This window comes from Trachemys scripta, chromosome 2 (assembly GCF_013100865.1).
Source record: "Trachemys scripta elegans isolate TJP31775 chromosome 2, CAS_Tse_1.0, whole genome shotgun sequence".
Taxonomy (NCBI): domain Eukaryota; kingdom Metazoa; phylum Chordata; order Testudines; family Emydidae; genus Trachemys; species Trachemys scripta.
Window position 1 is genome coordinate 37409339 of NC_048299.1, and position 18483 is coordinate 37427821.

Consider the following 18483-nt stretch of genomic DNA (forward strand, 5'->3'; position numbering starts at 1 on the left):
TGCCCATGTACCTCAATGCTCCCATTGGTAGCTCAGAAATCTCCTTTTTAGTGTTGATATCTCTACAGGCTGCAGCACAAAGCCTGTGGATTGTCAGGTGTTTACATACTGGTCAACAGCTTGCCGTCTGCAGTAATCAGCAAGTACCTTGGAGATACTGGAGTTGGTCCCTATCAGCACAGACACATTAGTGACTCCTTTAGGGTGTGGCATAGTAGTGCAGTGGTGTCCACTTCTTCTCTTACCACACTTCTCTGGCAAGTTCAGGCACACTATCTATGAAATACCCTCTGTGGAGAATAACCTTAACTTATGATATGGGTTTGACTCAGGATGGGGTTACACAACCTTTTCCAATGCTTGACCCAGAGCATTTGCCCATGCTTTAGATGAGGCTGTAGCCCCCAGGCCTGGGCTGTTGGGTCAAGGCCCAACAAACCCAGCATATCAGGCAGAGTGTTTCCCTCTTTCCTTAAGAAGGCCGACATTTCCTTTAACAACTCTACATCTGAGGCAGGAGCCAATAGAGACTGGCTTCCAGCACTACCAGCTTCCATGTGGCATCTGACACTGCTAGCTCACTTGGAACTTGTAAAAGTTCCACAGCCACGGACAACTCACAGAGTGCTACAAAGGCACCATCCTCACTCATAAACATGTGCCCACACATTCTGCACTTGCTCAGGCATTCTCTGGCTGCTGGTAAAGCAGATTCCATTGAGCCCTCGTTGAATGCCTCAGGTACCCCTGTTACTATAAGCACCAATCCTCTAACATGTATACAGCCATTATACAATCTGTGATTTCCCAAAAATATAACATTGTTTCCCCAAATTAATGGCTTATTCAAAGTGTGTTAGTGAAGGGTGCTCAACCAGGGATCTCGGACAAGCCCCCCAAAATGTAACCTTTCTGTCAGGTGGTGTCAGCAGCAACAAGGGCCAGATTCAATATCTAGAGATACCTTGTAACAATACAAAACAGAAACGGCTCAAGCCCCCAGCCAGTAATCTGGGGAAATGAAACACCAGCACTTGATGCCTCCCACTTGCAAACACTGAATCTATGTATAACAAAACTTTTATTAAGAGGGAAAGGAAGCCCAGCATTAATCTGGGAAAACACCATAACCATGATTCAAAAGCATGTGACCATAAGCAAACACCCACTCCAGAGTATACTGGGTAGTATCCTTTGCCTCAGTTTCCCACCTTGCAGTGTGAAACTCCAACAAATGAATGTCTCTTCAGCCCACACTCCCCTTTCCCTCCATTGCACCTGACTAACAGTTGGTTGTGTTTGGTCAGCAGAGACTGATGGTTCAGAGGTGCGTTCATGTGGGTTCACCTCCTACCCTGAAAGGTGGGGATGTCAAGCAGTGCCTCTGCTGCTGTAGCTGGCTCACTGTTGCTACTGTGATCTCTGCCACCACCACTGCTATCTCTGCTGCCCCTCAGCTCTGCCACCACTATCACTGTTGCTGCTTGACACTGCCACTTCTGCGGTGCCATGTTCCTAGATTCCGCCACTTAACCCAGCTCTGGGTACCTGGGAATCTCACCAGTAGTGCAGTCTATGCATTTTTCTTTCACTGTAACACTGTCCCCACACCAGGTCTAAGGCTTAACCCCTAGGCCTGCTCAGTGATTTTAGCTTTAGTAATGAGTGACCAGAAACAAGGACTCTCAATTGAGTCCAATCAGTTCTGACTTAAAACACTAGAGAGGGGAGTGTCAAATGATGTCTAGGACTCTTTAAGCACGGTCCACACCACCCTGTAGGAACACCTGCCCCCACCCCCTCTCTGTTTCACTGTGACTTGGCATCCCTACCTCCTGCTTAGCAAGTGAGGTTTCAGTTCAGTTTAGACCCCCAAATTCTGTGCCCACAGTCAGGACAGGCTAAGTACAATTCTGCTGACCTTTACTCATACAATAAGGATAATAACATTTCACTACCCCTGCATTCAATACTAAAGTGAATTGTAACCCACAGCCAGCAAAAACTGATCACTTTGGCAAAACTGCTGTTTGCTGAACATCTAGATAAAGTAGTGTGTCTATGGAAATATGGTCTGCTCCTGAAGTCTTTTCCCTCAGTTCCTCATTAGATGTCAGGGGGAAGCTCATTCATTCCCTGCTTACACGTACATGGAGATTCATCTACACTAGAGATTTTTTGCACTAGTATCTACACTGGTTCAAATGGCAGCCAAATGTGCTGCATTAGTATAAAACAGGCCTTGTGCTTCCTTTGGTTTCAAATCAGCTACATTGGTACAAGAATCCCCCATGTAGACAAGTCCTGCATGTGAGCAACTGAACATCTAGAGTGGAGATGGTTGATCTAGCTACTTCCATGAATCTTAATTAAAATATACTCCATACTGTAGCTTCATTATCGCTGCGTGTCAGCAGTTAGTAGTACCCATAGGCACCCATAGGCTCAAAAATGGGATTGGGGGCTCCCATTGTATTGGGTGCTCTACAAAACAAAAACATGACAATCCCCTCCATGAAAGGCTTATATGTGATGTTTTTATGGCTATCTGTTTGCAGGTACCACAGTAAATATACTGTGGGACAATTTATGGCGGACCCTCAAAAGGTGCATTACAGTGGGGGAGGAGCACTCTTCCTCACTTTTCCAGTCCATCCATGCAGAGGCAAACTTTAGATACAGGATTTGGAGAATCCAGTGGGAGAAGAGAGTTAGTGCTGCCAGCAAAACTAGTGGCCCCAGAAAGGACTGGGCTGGGTGCAGACATGGTCTACTCACTATGCTCTCAGTGCTGACAGAGCTGTATTGGCAGAGCAATGCTGGTTATGCCTTTCCAAAAGTGTAGCAATAGCTACACCCCAGTGGGGTCCCCCTGCATTAGTGGAGGCATTGTGGGTTTTAAAGTCATAATGACTCCCACAACCACCTATCAGATAGTATACCTGCTCCCTCAGCAGTCCATTGCCTCAGAGGAATCATTAGTTTGCCCCATGCATGCACACAAATTAATACAAGCTCCTTAAATGTGCTTTGTTAACTGCAGTTTTTCAAAGACCATTCAATTTCAAAGTTCCTGCCTTGACGAGTAATTCCTCCTGACTTGTCACATACTTTGATATCAGTGATGTGACACATTTCCCTTAAATGTATCTCTGGATGCCCAAGGGCCAAGATACTTATTTGGTACCAAAGTTCTTTGACAAAGAGAAAAATGAGTGCTGACTGTGCCACATTTCAAAGGGCTATAGATGACATTAATCATATTCTATTGTCCCGCTCTCAGAGCCTTAATTAATTATGGGTCAAACCATGCTCTGATCTCACTATAGATCTGAATGTTCTTTCATTCTTACATTTAATGTATTAGATCCAAGAATGACTAAGCACAGCAGTTTCATTCTTTAGACTTATTTTTACAAGGTACTGTGTGTGACTGTGTGTGTGTATATATACATCCCAATTAAGTTCCAGTCAGGTCTTCATACCACGACATGCTATCATGCATTCTGCACACACCACTTGCCTTACAGTAAAACAATTTTTAAGATGTTTGAGTATATTAAAAACATATTGCCACAATTTTTCATATCACTCAGCCTATTCAGCCATGCTCCCTTCGATGCTAAATACAAAACTGTACGGGTCTCAGCGGGAGATAAAATTACAACAAATATCAGAAGCCTTTAAAAGTGAACTAATGGAGCTTTTCCATACATACCAGTGTCTTAGTTTTAAAGTCCGCTGTATTGTGATCGAATAGCAAATTCTGCGCCCCTTTGGTAAGAAGAGAATCTCCTGTTTCTAGCCCTAACGGGTCATGAGGTATTGCTCCCTAAACCTGCCACTGATCCTGAACTAACATTGATGTCCAGAGTAATTTCAGAGGGGGCATTTCAGAGGGAAATGTGTTTTGTTTTAAGTGACAGGTGTTCTGAGCTCAAGTAGTGCTAAAAAAGAACAGGCATTGTCTCAGGGTAAATGCCGATAAGATTGTAGATCTAGCTGTGAGACTTTAACTGCCTTTGAATTTATTTAAAAAAAACAATACACATACGGAATGAAATAGCTGGATCCAAAATTATGTATTAATGCAACACAGCAAGCCAAACTCATGTAATGAGACATAGGTGGAGCTTGGCTGGAGAAGGTATACAAGGGTCTAAAAAGTATGAAATTCCAGGCAATGTAGTAGCTTACACTCCTTTCTGTAGGAGAGAATTGCCTTTAGAACCTTACCAAGGTATTAAATGAGTTGTTGAGCATATACCGGGTAATCAGTGTTGGATCACTTATGCTGAGGACTGTTACTGTTATACAATGAAGCTACTACAGTAACCCACTCATTCTACATTAGTTCCACCTTCTCCTATTTTTCTAAGTACAGGAAAAATCTTATCTTGGTTTCAGGAGGTGGCATAGTATTATGTACAGCAGATTATTTTAAACCTGCTACTGTATTATTACAGTACCTACAACATCTCTATTAAGTTAGAAACTTTAAACTCATGCTATTAAAATTAACTAGATTATAAAACTGAAAATTGCTGATACAGTGGAGTCTTATGTCAGATTCATTTGGGACGGTCATTCCTGCCCAAATTAGAAATTCACATTTCTGTATTTGTGAATAAGGCAGTAAACACATACCAGATGAGAACAAAATGAAGAACACTTCTTGGTCAAGTAATTTTTTGTGTGAAATTGTATCCTAGCTTTGCCCATCCTACACAAAAAGGCAGGTTATTTGATTTCAATTTTCTTTCTGAGTCTATTATACTTTGCAGAACCACTTGAACTCAAGCCAAAGTAAAAAGGCATTTAGAAGAGAATTTACATAGCAGACTCTGTTGTTACTGCCTCCTTTGGTTTGTCGTATAATTACTTCAGTGGAACGGGGACAAGTTGAATTTAAGACATCTTTTTTCATATACAAATTTCAGTTATAATTCCAGGAATACACTTATTCTGTATGAATTTTGTTTCATCATCTCATATATCAGACCATGTTATATTTATAACTGAAACTGTCAAAGTAGGTAGACTTATAATTGACATACCTTTCATTTTTATTGAGGCACTATCCTAGGGTTAAATTGACAACCACCAAGTTTCAGATTTTAGGATCACTAATCTAAGCTGCAATAGTCCAAAAAACAGGGAACAGATTATTTCCCATACCAGAATAGTCTATTGGTGGTTCTATCCCTTCTCAAAGTCCAATGGATTCAGCTGCGATCTTTGAACTTCCTAAGTCTTAATCCCAGCTCTGCCATTGACTATATAGCTCTAGACAACTCATTTAACCTCTGTGTCAATTTTTCCCATTGTATAAAGAGGATAGTAGTCTTTACTTACCATCCTGTATAGCCTTACAAATATAAAGAACAAATTTTCAAATGGGCCTCACTTGGCCTCCTAATATGGCACCTGCAATTTTGTGAGTACACAGCAATCACAGGTGAGAATAAAATAAATTAGACTATCACCATTGCAGGAACACTCTGGAAATCAGGTGTCTACAGCCTATTTTTACCTGAAAGTTAGTTACACGTGTACAATTTTAGGTGCAGACAGAAATTGTGGGTGCAATTTTAGAAGCAGTTTTCTGCTTCAAGATTTGCTCAACAATATACTCTAAGCATGTATTATCATTTTGTTTATTATTCATCCTGTACTCTGTTTCAGAGAGTGCCCAGTACTGGATGCTTCAGAGGAAGATATAAACCCCCTTTAATTCAATTAATTATGCATAGGGAGAAATTTCTTTCCTGACTCTAGCTGAAGATCTTTTTATACTCTGAAGCTCTCATAATTGTATCTCAGTGTACCTGCAGAGGTTATTCTTATTTGTATGTGTCTAAATCTTTTTTAATCTTGCTGTAGCACCTACTCACCTTCCCAACTACAACTATAGCCAAGTCAATTTTGAGCTATAGCCTAGTCAAGGTAAGAATGCTAGATACACTTCCCCTTTCTCCCCTTACAACTCTCTTCTCCTTCTCCCTGATGCAGAAGTTTCTCAACTGCTTTCCTCCTTTAACTTCTCCACTTGCTCCAGTGACCCCATTCTATTCCATATTCTGATCTCCCTTGTGCCCTCCCTCATTCCCTACCTTATTCTTCTCCTTAACCTCTCACTCTCCTCTGGTTTTCCCCCCTCACAATACAAACATGCTTTAGTCTCTCCCACCTTTAAAAAACCAGCCCATACAATGAGTTTAGAGATGAAAGAGAGATGGGCTGTTTACAATTGCTTTCTGGAGCTCCTCTCCTCCAAATCAATCCTAGGCCCTCTCCAATCCAGCTTCCAACCCTTGCATTGTACTGAAACTTCTCTTGCCAAAGTCTCTATTGATCTCTTTCTAGCTAAAGCTCTGTATCAGTACTCCATCCTCATCGTCCTTCACCTGTCAGCCACCTTTGGCACTATCACCTTTGGCTCCTCTTCTTGAAATCCTGTCTTCCCTGGGCTTCTGTGTCTCTGTCCTGGTTCTCCTTCTACATCTCTAATAGCTCTTTCAGCATGTTCTTCAGAGGACCGTCCTCCTCCCTCCTCCAACTCTCTATTGGGGTTCCCTTCTTTTCTCCCTCTCTACCTTCACTCTGGATAAGCTCATCTACAAAGACAAATTCAAGTACCATCACTATGGGGATGGTTCACAGTTCTATTTCTCTACTCCAAATCGGTCTCCTTCTGTTCAAATTAAAATCTCTGTCTGTCTCTCTGACCTCTCCTTGTGGATGTCTAGCTGCCAGCTCAAGCTCAACTTGGCTAAAACAGAGCACCTAATCTTCTCCCCAAAGACTGCTCCAGCCCCTCCTTTCTTGATCACAGTGGACAGCATCACCATCCTTCCTGTCACTCAAGCCCATAATTTATGCATCCAGGCTATATCTAATTCTTGCCCATTTTCTCTGCATAATATCTCTAAGAGATGGCCTTTCCTATCCATCCACATTGCTAAAACTCTTGTCCAGGTTCTCATCATCCTGCATCTTGATTATGGCAACATCTCTCTCTCTCTATCTGGCCTTGACAAATGCAACCTTGCCCCACTCCTACCCATTCAGAATAATTTTCCTAAACTGTCACTTTGACCATGTCATCTCTCCCTTTGCATCCCTTTACTGGTTCCCCCTTCTCTAACATAAGTTGCTTGTATTCACTTTCATAGCCCTTCATAGTCAATCTCTGTCATCCATCTATCATCTTTCATTCACAACTGAGGTGTCAATGCTTGCCTCTGATTGGCCTATGACGCCAGTCTCCATTGCCTACTTGTTACATTTTCAGATAAGCACCTTTCCCATGCTACCCCACAAGCTTGGGAGTAGCTCCCATGAACATCACCAAAACTACCTCATTATCCACTTTCAATTCCTCCTTGAAACTCTTCCCTATGATGTGCATGAAAAACTTGACAACAGTTAGGCTGCTAGTGCACAGAGACCACCAGTGGTCAAGCTGCCCAATACTGTTTCATTGTTTACTCGTTCTTCCCCATCTTGGCTTGCCATTTTATAAGCTCTTTGGGGAAGGGAATGCCTTTTTGTTCTGTGTCTGGACAGTGCCTAGCACAATGGGGTCCTGCTCTATGACTAGGGTGCCTAGGCACTATGGTAACACAAATAAATAATAAAAATAATTAATAGATGAAAATGCAAAATGGGTCACTCTTAATTCTAAGAGCTATTAATATTCCACCAAAATTAATAAAATGGAAAGGTTCTCACACCTTTTCTGCAGCCATTACTTGGCTGTGCAAGGAAGTGACCTCTATTGACCTCCCCTACTCAGCCCAGCTATGGAGGAAGGTGAACAGGGGACACTTGCGTGATATGCCCCTGTGACAAGGTGCACTAGCCCTGCATAGAACAGGAAAGGGTTAACCCTACATTGTGGGCTGAGGAAACCATGCCCCCGTCACTCTACTGGGCATGCTCCAGGTGCACTGGTATAAAAGGGAGCAGCTCAGCTCAGTTGTGGCCAACTGTTGGGAGAAAGGATATATGCTGCTGGCTCCAGCCAAGGATCATCCAAAGCCTAAGGCCATGGGAACTGGAGATGCTGCAACCCAGGTAGACTCCAAGGTACCTACAGAGACCTTGCTGAGTCCGGAGTCACCGGGGACTGTGCAGACCGGAGAACCGAGACATAAAGGAGATGCCCAGACCGTGACAGCGGGAATGATGCTAGGAAGTAGCCCAGGGGAATTTGATAGGTGCCCAGCTAGTGAACTGGAATTTTGAGCCAGTGTGTTTTGGTCAGACCCCCTGCCCCACCCGCTGACTCAGTGGCATGTGCCCCTGCCCTGGGCTGGGGTTTGGTGGACAGGGAGGGCCTGCACCCCCTTACCCAGGCTGCCACCCCACCTTTCTTGTGCGTGGAAGCCCTCATCCTAACTGACTCTGGCCGCTTGGCCTTACTGTCCTGTCTCACCAGGGTGAATTTACTGACTGTGGACACTAGGCATTACTTCCTTGCTGTGGGGGGTGAACCTATGGACTCTGGCCACTAAGCCTTACTGCCCTGTCTCACTGGGGTGAATTTACTGACTGTCGCCATTAGGCCTTACTGCCCCATTAAGAGGGGCAAAGCTATGGACTGTGGCAAAGAGGGGTGAATCTATTGGCTCTGGCCATTGGACTGCATTGCCCTGTCTCACCGAGGCAAATTTACTGACTGTAGCTGCTGGGCCTTACTGTCCTGCCAACTGGGGCAAATCTATTGACTCTGGCCATTGGGCCGCACTGCCCAGCTATTAGGGGAGAGTACATTGACTTTGGCCATTAGGCCTCCTTACCTTACTAAGAAGGGTGAGTATATTGACTTGGGTTTAGAAGTGTGATGGGACGCACTCATCACACACTGGATGGGGTTTTCCCCAACCCTGTCACAGTCTCCCTGTGAGCAAAGCGGCAGAGAGGGATGGAATATGGGAAGAACCTTAGCTCGACTCCCCCCCAATCCCCTCTTGCTGGCCTGGCAGTGAACTGGCCAGGCACATAGTGGGGAGTAGGCTACTCCAGAAAAGGGGATGAACGCTCCAGAGCAAAGGCAGAGCAGAGGAGTCACAGTTTTTTTCCAGGGCTTCTCCAGAAGTGCTGCAGCTATGTGCTTCCCCTTACCCAAGGCAGACTGTACTTTTCTAATCCAGCCCAAAGCAAAGAAAGCCACAGTGGATGGAGTAAGTAGTGTTGCCTTCCTACACAGACTACCATTGAAGAATGTGAACAGCTCCAGATACTACAATAGCCATCACTATTCATACAGTGAAGAGTTGATAAGCAGCGCCCTGAAATGAGGCTTTATTGTTTCTGAGCCTCAACCGTCTAAGCAGCTCTGAGAGACTTGCCAGACTGGGGTAGTTGCTAAGCAGCGCCATGCGGACAGGCAGTTAGTCAGCAGTCCATGACAATGCTTTCAAAATGACTTTTTTTTTTTTTTTTTTGAGATGTCAAACTCTCTCCTCCATCCTTTAAATATTACTGAATATTTACCAAGGAGAGAAACGGCGACAGGAAATGCAGAGTTTAAATACTTAGAAGACTAGTGCCTTATTATAGAATTATACCTCTGTTCTCTTTTAAAATTATCAGCTGTGACTATCTGTCTCCAGGTATTGACATATGTGGGGAACAGGGGCTCCCTCCACCCCCTGCCTGTCATCTATACTGTCCTTTCCTCTTCCCCCAGTTTGCAGCACATGAGGAGTTCTCTAAGTCAAACAAACAGACAAAAGAAAGGTCCTTTCCCCTCTCTTTCCCTTATGAGAGAGAGGAATCGGGAGGAAAACAAAGAAAGGCAAAGGTGGCCTGTCTTTCAGACAGTCTTTCTGGAGTCAGCTATATGAGCTTGGTATATCAGGTTCTATTGCCCCTGGTCTATCACCAGCCCCTCCTCTTGTGGCATACTGCTTTGCAGCTGGTCCATGCAGCATCAGGAGTGATGACGCCTGTGATTGTCTCCTTCTCAGTTGCCTGTTTCTCTTGTTAGCAGTCTCTGAGGTGGAGCAACTCTCCTCTTGTTCTATAAAATGGCATCCTCCAGGTGCATTTGGAGGCCAGACAGAATTGGCCTGTGGGCACAGTCAGTCCTGGGGCCTGCAATGCATTCATTGCATACACAGACAACACACCACTGGTCATTATAAAATTAAACCTATGGAAACAAGACTAAATGTCTCAGTCTTGGTTTATCCCAACTGCACAGTTTCAGGTGCTGCAATGTTTCCTTCTGCCCAGTTTCAAAGGGTATCAAGGGTCCAAATCCTTGCAACTAATTCCATCCCCATAACTGTCCATAATGCAGCAAAAAGCATGGTTTAATAGCAGGTCGAGCTGGGACCTTTGGAAATCAGAGTTTAAATCTCTGGTCAGGACAAACGGAAATTCTGTAGGTGAGAAAAGGCAAATAGATTTACATAAACTCTAAACATAATGTCAGCTAAGATGAATCCTAAGGCACCAATACTGTTACTTTGAAATTGCTGTGAACATCTGAAGTTCTACAGATTACATCCTGGACATATCATACAAAGGAATGGGTCCCTCATAGCTTTTTCTTAGGCTTTAATAACTTTTGTTTGATAGACGTATTTTTGAACAGCCTTTCACCATCAAAAGCAAAGCTTTTAAAGTTTCAAATGTTGCCACAGGGACTCACATCTACTGTAAATGCAGCAGGTCCAGAAACACCAGAGAGTACAGAATTAGAAAACTCAGCAAATGCACTTCTTGGGGTCACAATAGTATAAAGTTTTCCTTTTCAAGTATTGATCTTGTCTGTAATGAAGGCCACAGAGTCTGGGCTGTGATTGAAGTGAGCAGTGAATGGCATGGATTGTAAGGATTTGATGAGGTATTAAGGAGATATTTTGAAACCCTTGCACACCGTGGGCCAAATTCTGACCTTGATGCACTGTGTTAGATAGAGTTTCCAGACCAGCTTGACCAAGTGCATAAAATGTGGTAAATGAAATTCTGAAGAAGAAAACCATCCTTTAGCAGCAGCCACATAGCGAGTTTCCGTGTTTCTATAGGCTTTTCCATGGTATTGATCAGTGTAGTGCAGGGGTCGGCAACGTTCGGCACACGGCTTGCCAGGGTAAGCACCCTAGTGGGCCGGGCCAGTTTATTTACCTGCTGACGTGGCAAATTTGGCCGATCGCGGCCCCCACTGGCCATGGTTTGCTATCCCGGGCCAATGGGGGCGGAGGGAAGCCATGGCCAGCACATCCCTCAGCCTGCACCGCTTCCCGCCGCCCCCATTGGCCCGAGACGGCAAACTGCAGCGAGTGGGGGCCGTGATCGGCCGAACCTGCCGCGTCAGCAGGTAAATAAACTGGCCCGGCCCGCTAGGGTGCTTACCCTGGCAAGCCGCGTGCCGAACGTTGCCGACTCCTGCTCTTCACCTCACACAAATAAATCGATTCCTCCTCACAATACTCTTGTGAGCTGGGAAAATACCTTAATTTTATTGATTGGGAATAGAGACAAGTAAATATTAAAGTTCCTACACAGGAAGTTAAGGTAGAACCAGGAAAAATCTCTCCCCAAAATTCCACTCTATTAACTTTACCACAAAACCCAAACTACCTCTCCCCGGTGCTGAGTCCATGACTTGCCTGCTACCACCAGGCATGGCCATGGGAGCACTGGGAAGTGACACTGGGGGAGGAGGCATCTCCCAAGAGATCCTGGTGTGGGCAGCAGAATCTCATTGAGGTCTCATTGTGACTTAAGATTTCCTCCCCTCATCAGGCAGCCAAGTGGCAGGTAGGTGCCATAGCCTCCTAGGACTCACCCTCAGCCCCTAACTGACAGGAGTCAGTTTGTCCCACACCCTGGCCCTAATCTCTCATCTTTTTATATATAGTTGCTTTGTAGAAGTTATTGCAGCCTAGATATCTATGAAAAATGTTAAAAAATAATTTCTGTAAATATGTCTGAGTTGTGTTTGTTTCCCCACCCAATCAAAATTTCAATTAAAAAATTAATTGCAAAATCAAAAATGTTGGAGAATTTTGACCAGTTCTGTCTCAGCCTGGGGAGATAGAAAAGGATAGGATTTCTGTACACATGCCATCTGCAATTTTCAAAATGATTGTGTAGGTAAACTGAATATAACACCCTCATGAAGAAGGACAAAGAGCTTTCTTAATTGTTAATAATGGTCCAATCCAGTTTAACAAAAACAACTACATTTTACATCTTTTGTTCCAATTAATTTGTTGTTGATGTTGCATCAGAGGTCAGATGATTTCAATGAATAGCAAATGTCAACTACCATCTTTCTGTACCTAATGGCAATTACTATCGCATTGCAACCAGCCTCAGTCATTGATAATGCTAGCCACTCTGTCATTGTGTCCACAGAACCCATGACTGTTAGCATGAACTATATCTTATGCCTATATATATTTTGGGAAGGGGACAGTAAGAGGAATACAAATTAGAGATGACTGGAGGATGACTGTTCTGTTTTGCAGCAACATTTGAGGTTTCAAAATTGTTTTCATTCTCCCCTGGAACAAAATCAAAACGTTTTGACCATTTTTGCAAAAACTTAAATTGTCAGTTGTTTTTAGCTTGAAACCTGAGCTTTTCAATTCAGGAAGCAAGAGTGTGTTCGTGTATGCCTGTCTGGCTAGAGCACTGGCTGAGATCTGGGAGACCCAGGTTCAAGTCCTTGCTCTCTTGGAGTCAGAGTGATATAGGATGAAAATCTCTGCTCTGACTCAGGCAGAATCCCAGGCCAATGCCTTCACCCTCAGGCTACAGAGTGTCTTTTGTCTCACCCCCAATCCCCGATGGAAACTTCATTGAAACCAATGTCTCAGCAAAACAGGATATTTTGCCAACATTTCATTTAATCTAGAGAATTCCCACCAGCTCTAGTATGGATATTATGCTGAAGATCAGAATCACAGGGCCTTTTAGAAAGAAAAAACTTTCCCCACCCCAAAGAGAAGAAAGAGGAAAGTGAATCCAAACCATCAACCATTAGAAAAATATCATTCTCAAGGAAAAGTACAACGTTTCTACCACAGCCAAGCCTAGACTGTTTTACACTGTGTTTGTCATAATTTTCAAGTAGTTATGCAATTTGATGGTAACTACTATGCTTATGGAAAGAATAAATGTGAAACAAAAGATCAATAAAATAAAAATTACAGCTTATTGTATCCCAATTCACTGTCTCAACGAGGCTTTCTGAAAACAGATTTAGGAAAATAACAGGCTCCCAATTCAATGGAAACCCATTATAAATGCCTCCCCTTCAAAAGATACAAAATCCTGAGAGTCCTACACTGCCCTCAAGCCATGGCAGAAATCCCAATGAGAGTTGCAAATTCATAGATTGCATCTGAGAGCCTAGTTGCCAAAAGCTGTCTAAAAACAGGAAGAGCTTTTTCCTGATTCACTGGCTATGAATCACTCACAATCAAAATTGATGGAAATTAAGGGTTAGCTTCTGACTTAAATTTCAGTTCATGCTGGAAGCTATGTGTTGATTGGTGGCACACTAATTACAGTGGGAGCATATGCTGGAGTAGCAGCTCTGTCACCCTTGCAACAGTTCTTCTGGCAAGTGGGCAGGGAGGGGTTTTTGCCCTTTTCCGCTTGTCTCACATGTACCTTTTGCATCCAGGGAGGTGCTAGCAGGAAGCTGTAACTATACTCCCCATTGGGATTCTGCCCAGTCTTTGCATATAGGCTCTAGGGAAGCAAGCCCCTTGCACTCTTTGTCCTTTCACACTTGATTTTACAAGTGAATAGCCCCACTGACTTAAATGGGACCACTCCTGTGAGTTTGTCCTGCTCAAGATGAGTATGTCATGCAGATTCAAGATCAGTGACTCACTTTTCCAAACAGCTCTTCTATGCAATACTTTGGTCAACATACTAAAGAGCTATTTCAAATTATATTCATTTCGGACCATTAAAAAAACCCAAAAAGAAAAATCAAAGTAAGGCTTGTTTGTTATTCTTTCCAGAATCTGATGCTGTGAAATTGCTAAGTCTATTTAATAGGAATGTACCTGTTGAAGGTAGCGCTGTGGGTTCTGCTGATAAGTCAGGTGATGGCAAACATTCCTTGGTGAATGTGATGTCATCAAGTGCTATGTTTCCCCTGTATCCTTTCCCAACTTGCCCTTCAAAGGTGATCTGAAAGTCCTCATCTGCATCCAGAAGCAACAGTTTTCTCTGCCAGAAGTTTCCCTGGTTTCCAGTTAGGTGGAGTAGGACTTTTTCTTGGTTTGATGCTGTCACCTGATAGATGGTTAATGATCCGATGTTCACTCCATACATATGGTAATAAAATAATATCTGCAACCAAGAGTAATGACATTAAATACCCAGTAGGGAACATTAAGTATACTCTGTCATTATAATTACCCTAAATTTTCACTACAGAAGCATCCTCAGTTCTCAGAAGAGCATCAAAACTGCTGAATCATTCATTATCCAGGGTTTTAATTAAACACAAGGAAAAATATCAGTAGTAATCTGTAGAACTATTCCTTCAGTAAACTAATGAAAGCTATTTTGGAAACCAACATTTCAGGGCTTATAGAGCTGCTGGTAAACTTCTTCTGAGCATATTTCACATTTAAATTTAAAACTGTGAAAACTGATGACACAGCAGGGGCAAGGAGTAATGTATAAACAATGTCCTTTAACATATGGGGAGTATCTTGAATCACTCAAGTGCGACTCTTCTCAGGCTAATTATGGTGTTGTTGATGGACTCTGAAGTGCCTCACCTGCACAGAGTTCTTTCCTACCCTAGTATGATTGCTTCAGAGTGAGCCTCTACAAAGAGAGAGTAGGGAAAATAGAAGGACTCATAAGTGAAAAGAGAAAAACAGAATATTGAACATAATGACAGTGCTCAAGTAGGATAACAGTAGATAAAGTACAAGGAAGAACTGCAGTGAAGGGAAGATGTTGTCATTGCTAGTGAAGCATTTATTCTTATACATTGTTCTCTTTCAACCAGATTCTAGTCCATGACAGAACTTTACCTCTCACTCCATTAATACTTAGACTTAGTCATCACAGCTTCTTGTGATGAATTTATCAAAGACTTCTTAAAATAAATTACAACTATGAGTTCTATATTTTCAACTAATTTTCTGGTACTGAAGTAAAACTTGCTGGTCTGTAATTTATGAGATCACCTTGGCACTTGACAAAATGTAGATTCAGTTCTCACTATCCTTCAGTTCTCTGGTAGAGTAACTGATTTTAATGACAGATTACACAGTGTACCTGCCATAAAGTTGTGTTCCTTTCTATTAGTATCACTTTACACTTTTTGAAGGATACTGTTTTGGCTTGAGTATATCTTGCCTTTTAACCACACTGTGTTTTCCTTGCCTTCTGCCTCCTTTTACATTTAGCAATTTGCATATCTTCTATGGCTGAAATGGTGGGCGCATTGAAGTCAATGAGAGTTTTGCTATTGACTTCAGTGGGACCAGGATTTCTACCTATGGCTCTAATGAGTCATATGAGACAGATGGGCTGTCTGTACTGGGCTATCTTGATTATCACTTCAAAAGTTTTTTTTCCTCTTACTTAATTGGCCTCTCAGAGTTGGTAAGACAACTCCCACCTGTTCATGCTCTCTGTATGTGTGTATATATATCTCCTCAATAGATGTTCCACTCTATATGCATCCGAAGAAGTGGGCTGTAGTCCACGAAAGCTTATGCTCTAAGAAATTTGTTAGTCTCTAAGGTGCCACAAGTACTCCTGTTCTTTTTATGGCTCTAATGTGTATACTTAAGTAGCTTCTGCACTGACTCCAAGGAATTTAGACTCCTGCTCATTCTAAGAAATAAGAAAATGTATCTACTCTGATGCAGTCCTGGGCCTTGAAACAGGTAGTTTTTGTGGAACATAAGATTTCGTATATCAGACGAGTACACTAGTCAGCTGAGATTGGAATCTGCATCTTGCGGTGGCATCAACTGAAAATGGTATCCCCATTCCCACCCAATTATATATGTAACTAAATATGCAATTCTGTGCATGAGAAAAAACTCTCCTGATCCCTGCAGGCAATCAATGTACTCTGTGAAACACAAGATTATCATCCTTATTTCATTATATTCTTTATTCCATTCCATGTCTACTTTGCCTCTCAATCACTGATGCTCACCAGCACTTCTGAACATCAAAATACAGTTGGCTACAGTCCACAAAGCCAGCCAGCCATGTGTGCATGCCAATATGCTCCAAACCCGAGTTCTCTTGAAGAACTAGTATAAAAGGAAACTTCAAAACTGCAGAGATGTTCAAAAAAGTGCTTGAAAAGTCAAACCTGGCTTTGACTGTTTCAAAATAGGAAAAAGGTCTTCTGCCTAAAGATTAAAGGCAATTCTATATACCTGATAAACACATTTATTCATGAAAAAGTTAATTGTTGCCAGCTGTGACCCTCCTCCATTCTTCTGGCACTTAATATACAATATAAAACAATATTCATACAATGGACCATTTATCATTAGTTAGTCTATATTTCTTCAAAGCATATTTTATTGTTTACACATAGATGTTAAAAGGAGTGGGACTATGAGTCAGAGAGCATAAGGGGAAAGAGGATTTAGGCAGAAATTTTCAAATATGGGAGAAGATTTTTTTTTTTCATATATCTTTTTCAGAAGTCTGTTAGGAAACTGATTTGGAAAACATAAGTTCATGGCCCAGAATTTCCAAGTTAAATGTTTAGTGGTTAATTTATTTTTTCTCTATTGACAAACTGATTTACTCATGTTATATTTGTATAATAAAATCTGAACATTTTTGTTTAACATTTCCTGAATTTCTTATCTATAAAGGGTTTGGGATTTGACAAGAAGATGAAGAAAGTGAAATCAAGTGATCTGGAAAATATTAAACCAACCAAATCTGTTAAAAGTAAATTTCCCAAATCACTATTACACTTTCTCTTTTTCAGTATGAACTATCTGGGTAAGGGGTTAAAGTTTGAGATGAGGTTCCATTTGAAAAATTCAGTAAATCTATTTAGAAATGTGTTTGGATTAGACTGCCTCAGTTCCAAAGAGCAGCTCTGCACCTGTACACTCAGAGAATCTCAGAATCAGCTCAAATCAAAGGCTCTTTAAAAATCAAATTTAAATTTGTCAGCATCAAGAAGATTTCTGATAGTTACCCTCCTGACATGTCTAGTTTCTATATGGAATCAAACTAAGATAAAGTAGCTGTATAGGTGTTAATCAGCAAAACAAAATGAATCTCTGCAAAATTCTAATCTGAAAGATGAAACACCCTCTTTTACAGGTCAAAATGAAATAAAATGATAAAATTTGTGCAAGCAGACAGGCATTGGTATTGTCTTTCAATCAAGGGACTGGAACTCAGTTCATGTCTGAGGATGGATTAAGAATTCCAGCCATATAATGAGTAGTGGAGATACTTCAAGGTGATGGGAGGAGGAGTGGTTGTTTTGTGATCAGAACAGCAAAGAACTGCTGAGCAGGCGTACACATAAATGGATAAATTGAAAAGGCTGACATCATTTCTACTCGTATGCTGGGTAGATATTTACATGCTAACAATGATTTACTCTTGCATTTATGAATTGAAATTGTATTTCCTGAATGCTCGCTTTTAAACTCAAGATTCACTAGATTCCTTCCCCTAACTTTCAGGGCTGTATACAACTCAGGCTTCTCTTACCTCTGCCCACATCTCCTTTTATCTTTCACCTTGTCTTTACTCCACCCAAAATGCTAATTAACTTCACCCCTTAATCTCCGGTCTTTTCTCTTGGCCTTCTTCAACACCACCCTCTATGCCTGGAAACCCCTTCCCAGCTCTGCCTTCAAACTTCCATTCCCTCCTCCTTTGAATGTCTCATAAAAATATTTCTTACAAAGGCCTCAAATCCTTATTCCTCCAGTCGTTTTATGCATGCTCATGTGTGCAAGTTTGGGTTCATGAAGGAAGGCAGGAGTTAACTACAGGAGGAGGAGGAGGAAGGAGAGACAATGGTAAACAAAATTATTTCTGCTAGTGAAAATACACAGAGTTGGCAATATTTATGTTTGATTCGGGTGTAGGGCTTATTATTTAAATAGGTAAATGGATGTGTTATGCATGCATTACCAATTAGGTTAGCAAGAATGCTTTAATAACCCTCTTTTAATAGACTGTTAATCTGTCATGGCAACACCATTTATCTGCACATTGTAAAACCTTATAAATTGTGGAAAACAATAGTCAATGAGTGGGAAAATACAGTATATAAATAGAGCAAGTAATACTATAAAAACATTTTCCCCCAAAATTCCAGAAATCCCTTTCTAGTGTACTGTGACTGCAGGAGCCACAGACATACCTGTTTTAACCCACTGGGTTAAGAAGAAGATACAAAACAGCAGTTTAGCAAAGAAGGCAGAGGATGTACTGAAACTAGACAGCCTTTCAATCCATTTTTTCCAAATG

General features: G+C 41.9%; 1 protein-coding gene across 1 annotated transcript in view; it reads right to left on the reverse strand.

Annotated features, from left to right (window-relative positions):
- MALRD1 (MAM and LDL receptor class A domain containing 1) overlaps window positions 1–18483 on the reverse strand; it is a 371329-nt gene that overhangs the window by 215684 nt on the left and 137162 nt on the right. The window contains exon 17 of the mRNA XM_034760318.1: window positions 14046–14334. Within this exon, the coding sequence (XP_034616209.1) occupies window positions 14046–14334 (289 nt within the window). The remainder of the gene's footprint in view (window positions 1–14045; window positions 14335–18483) is intronic.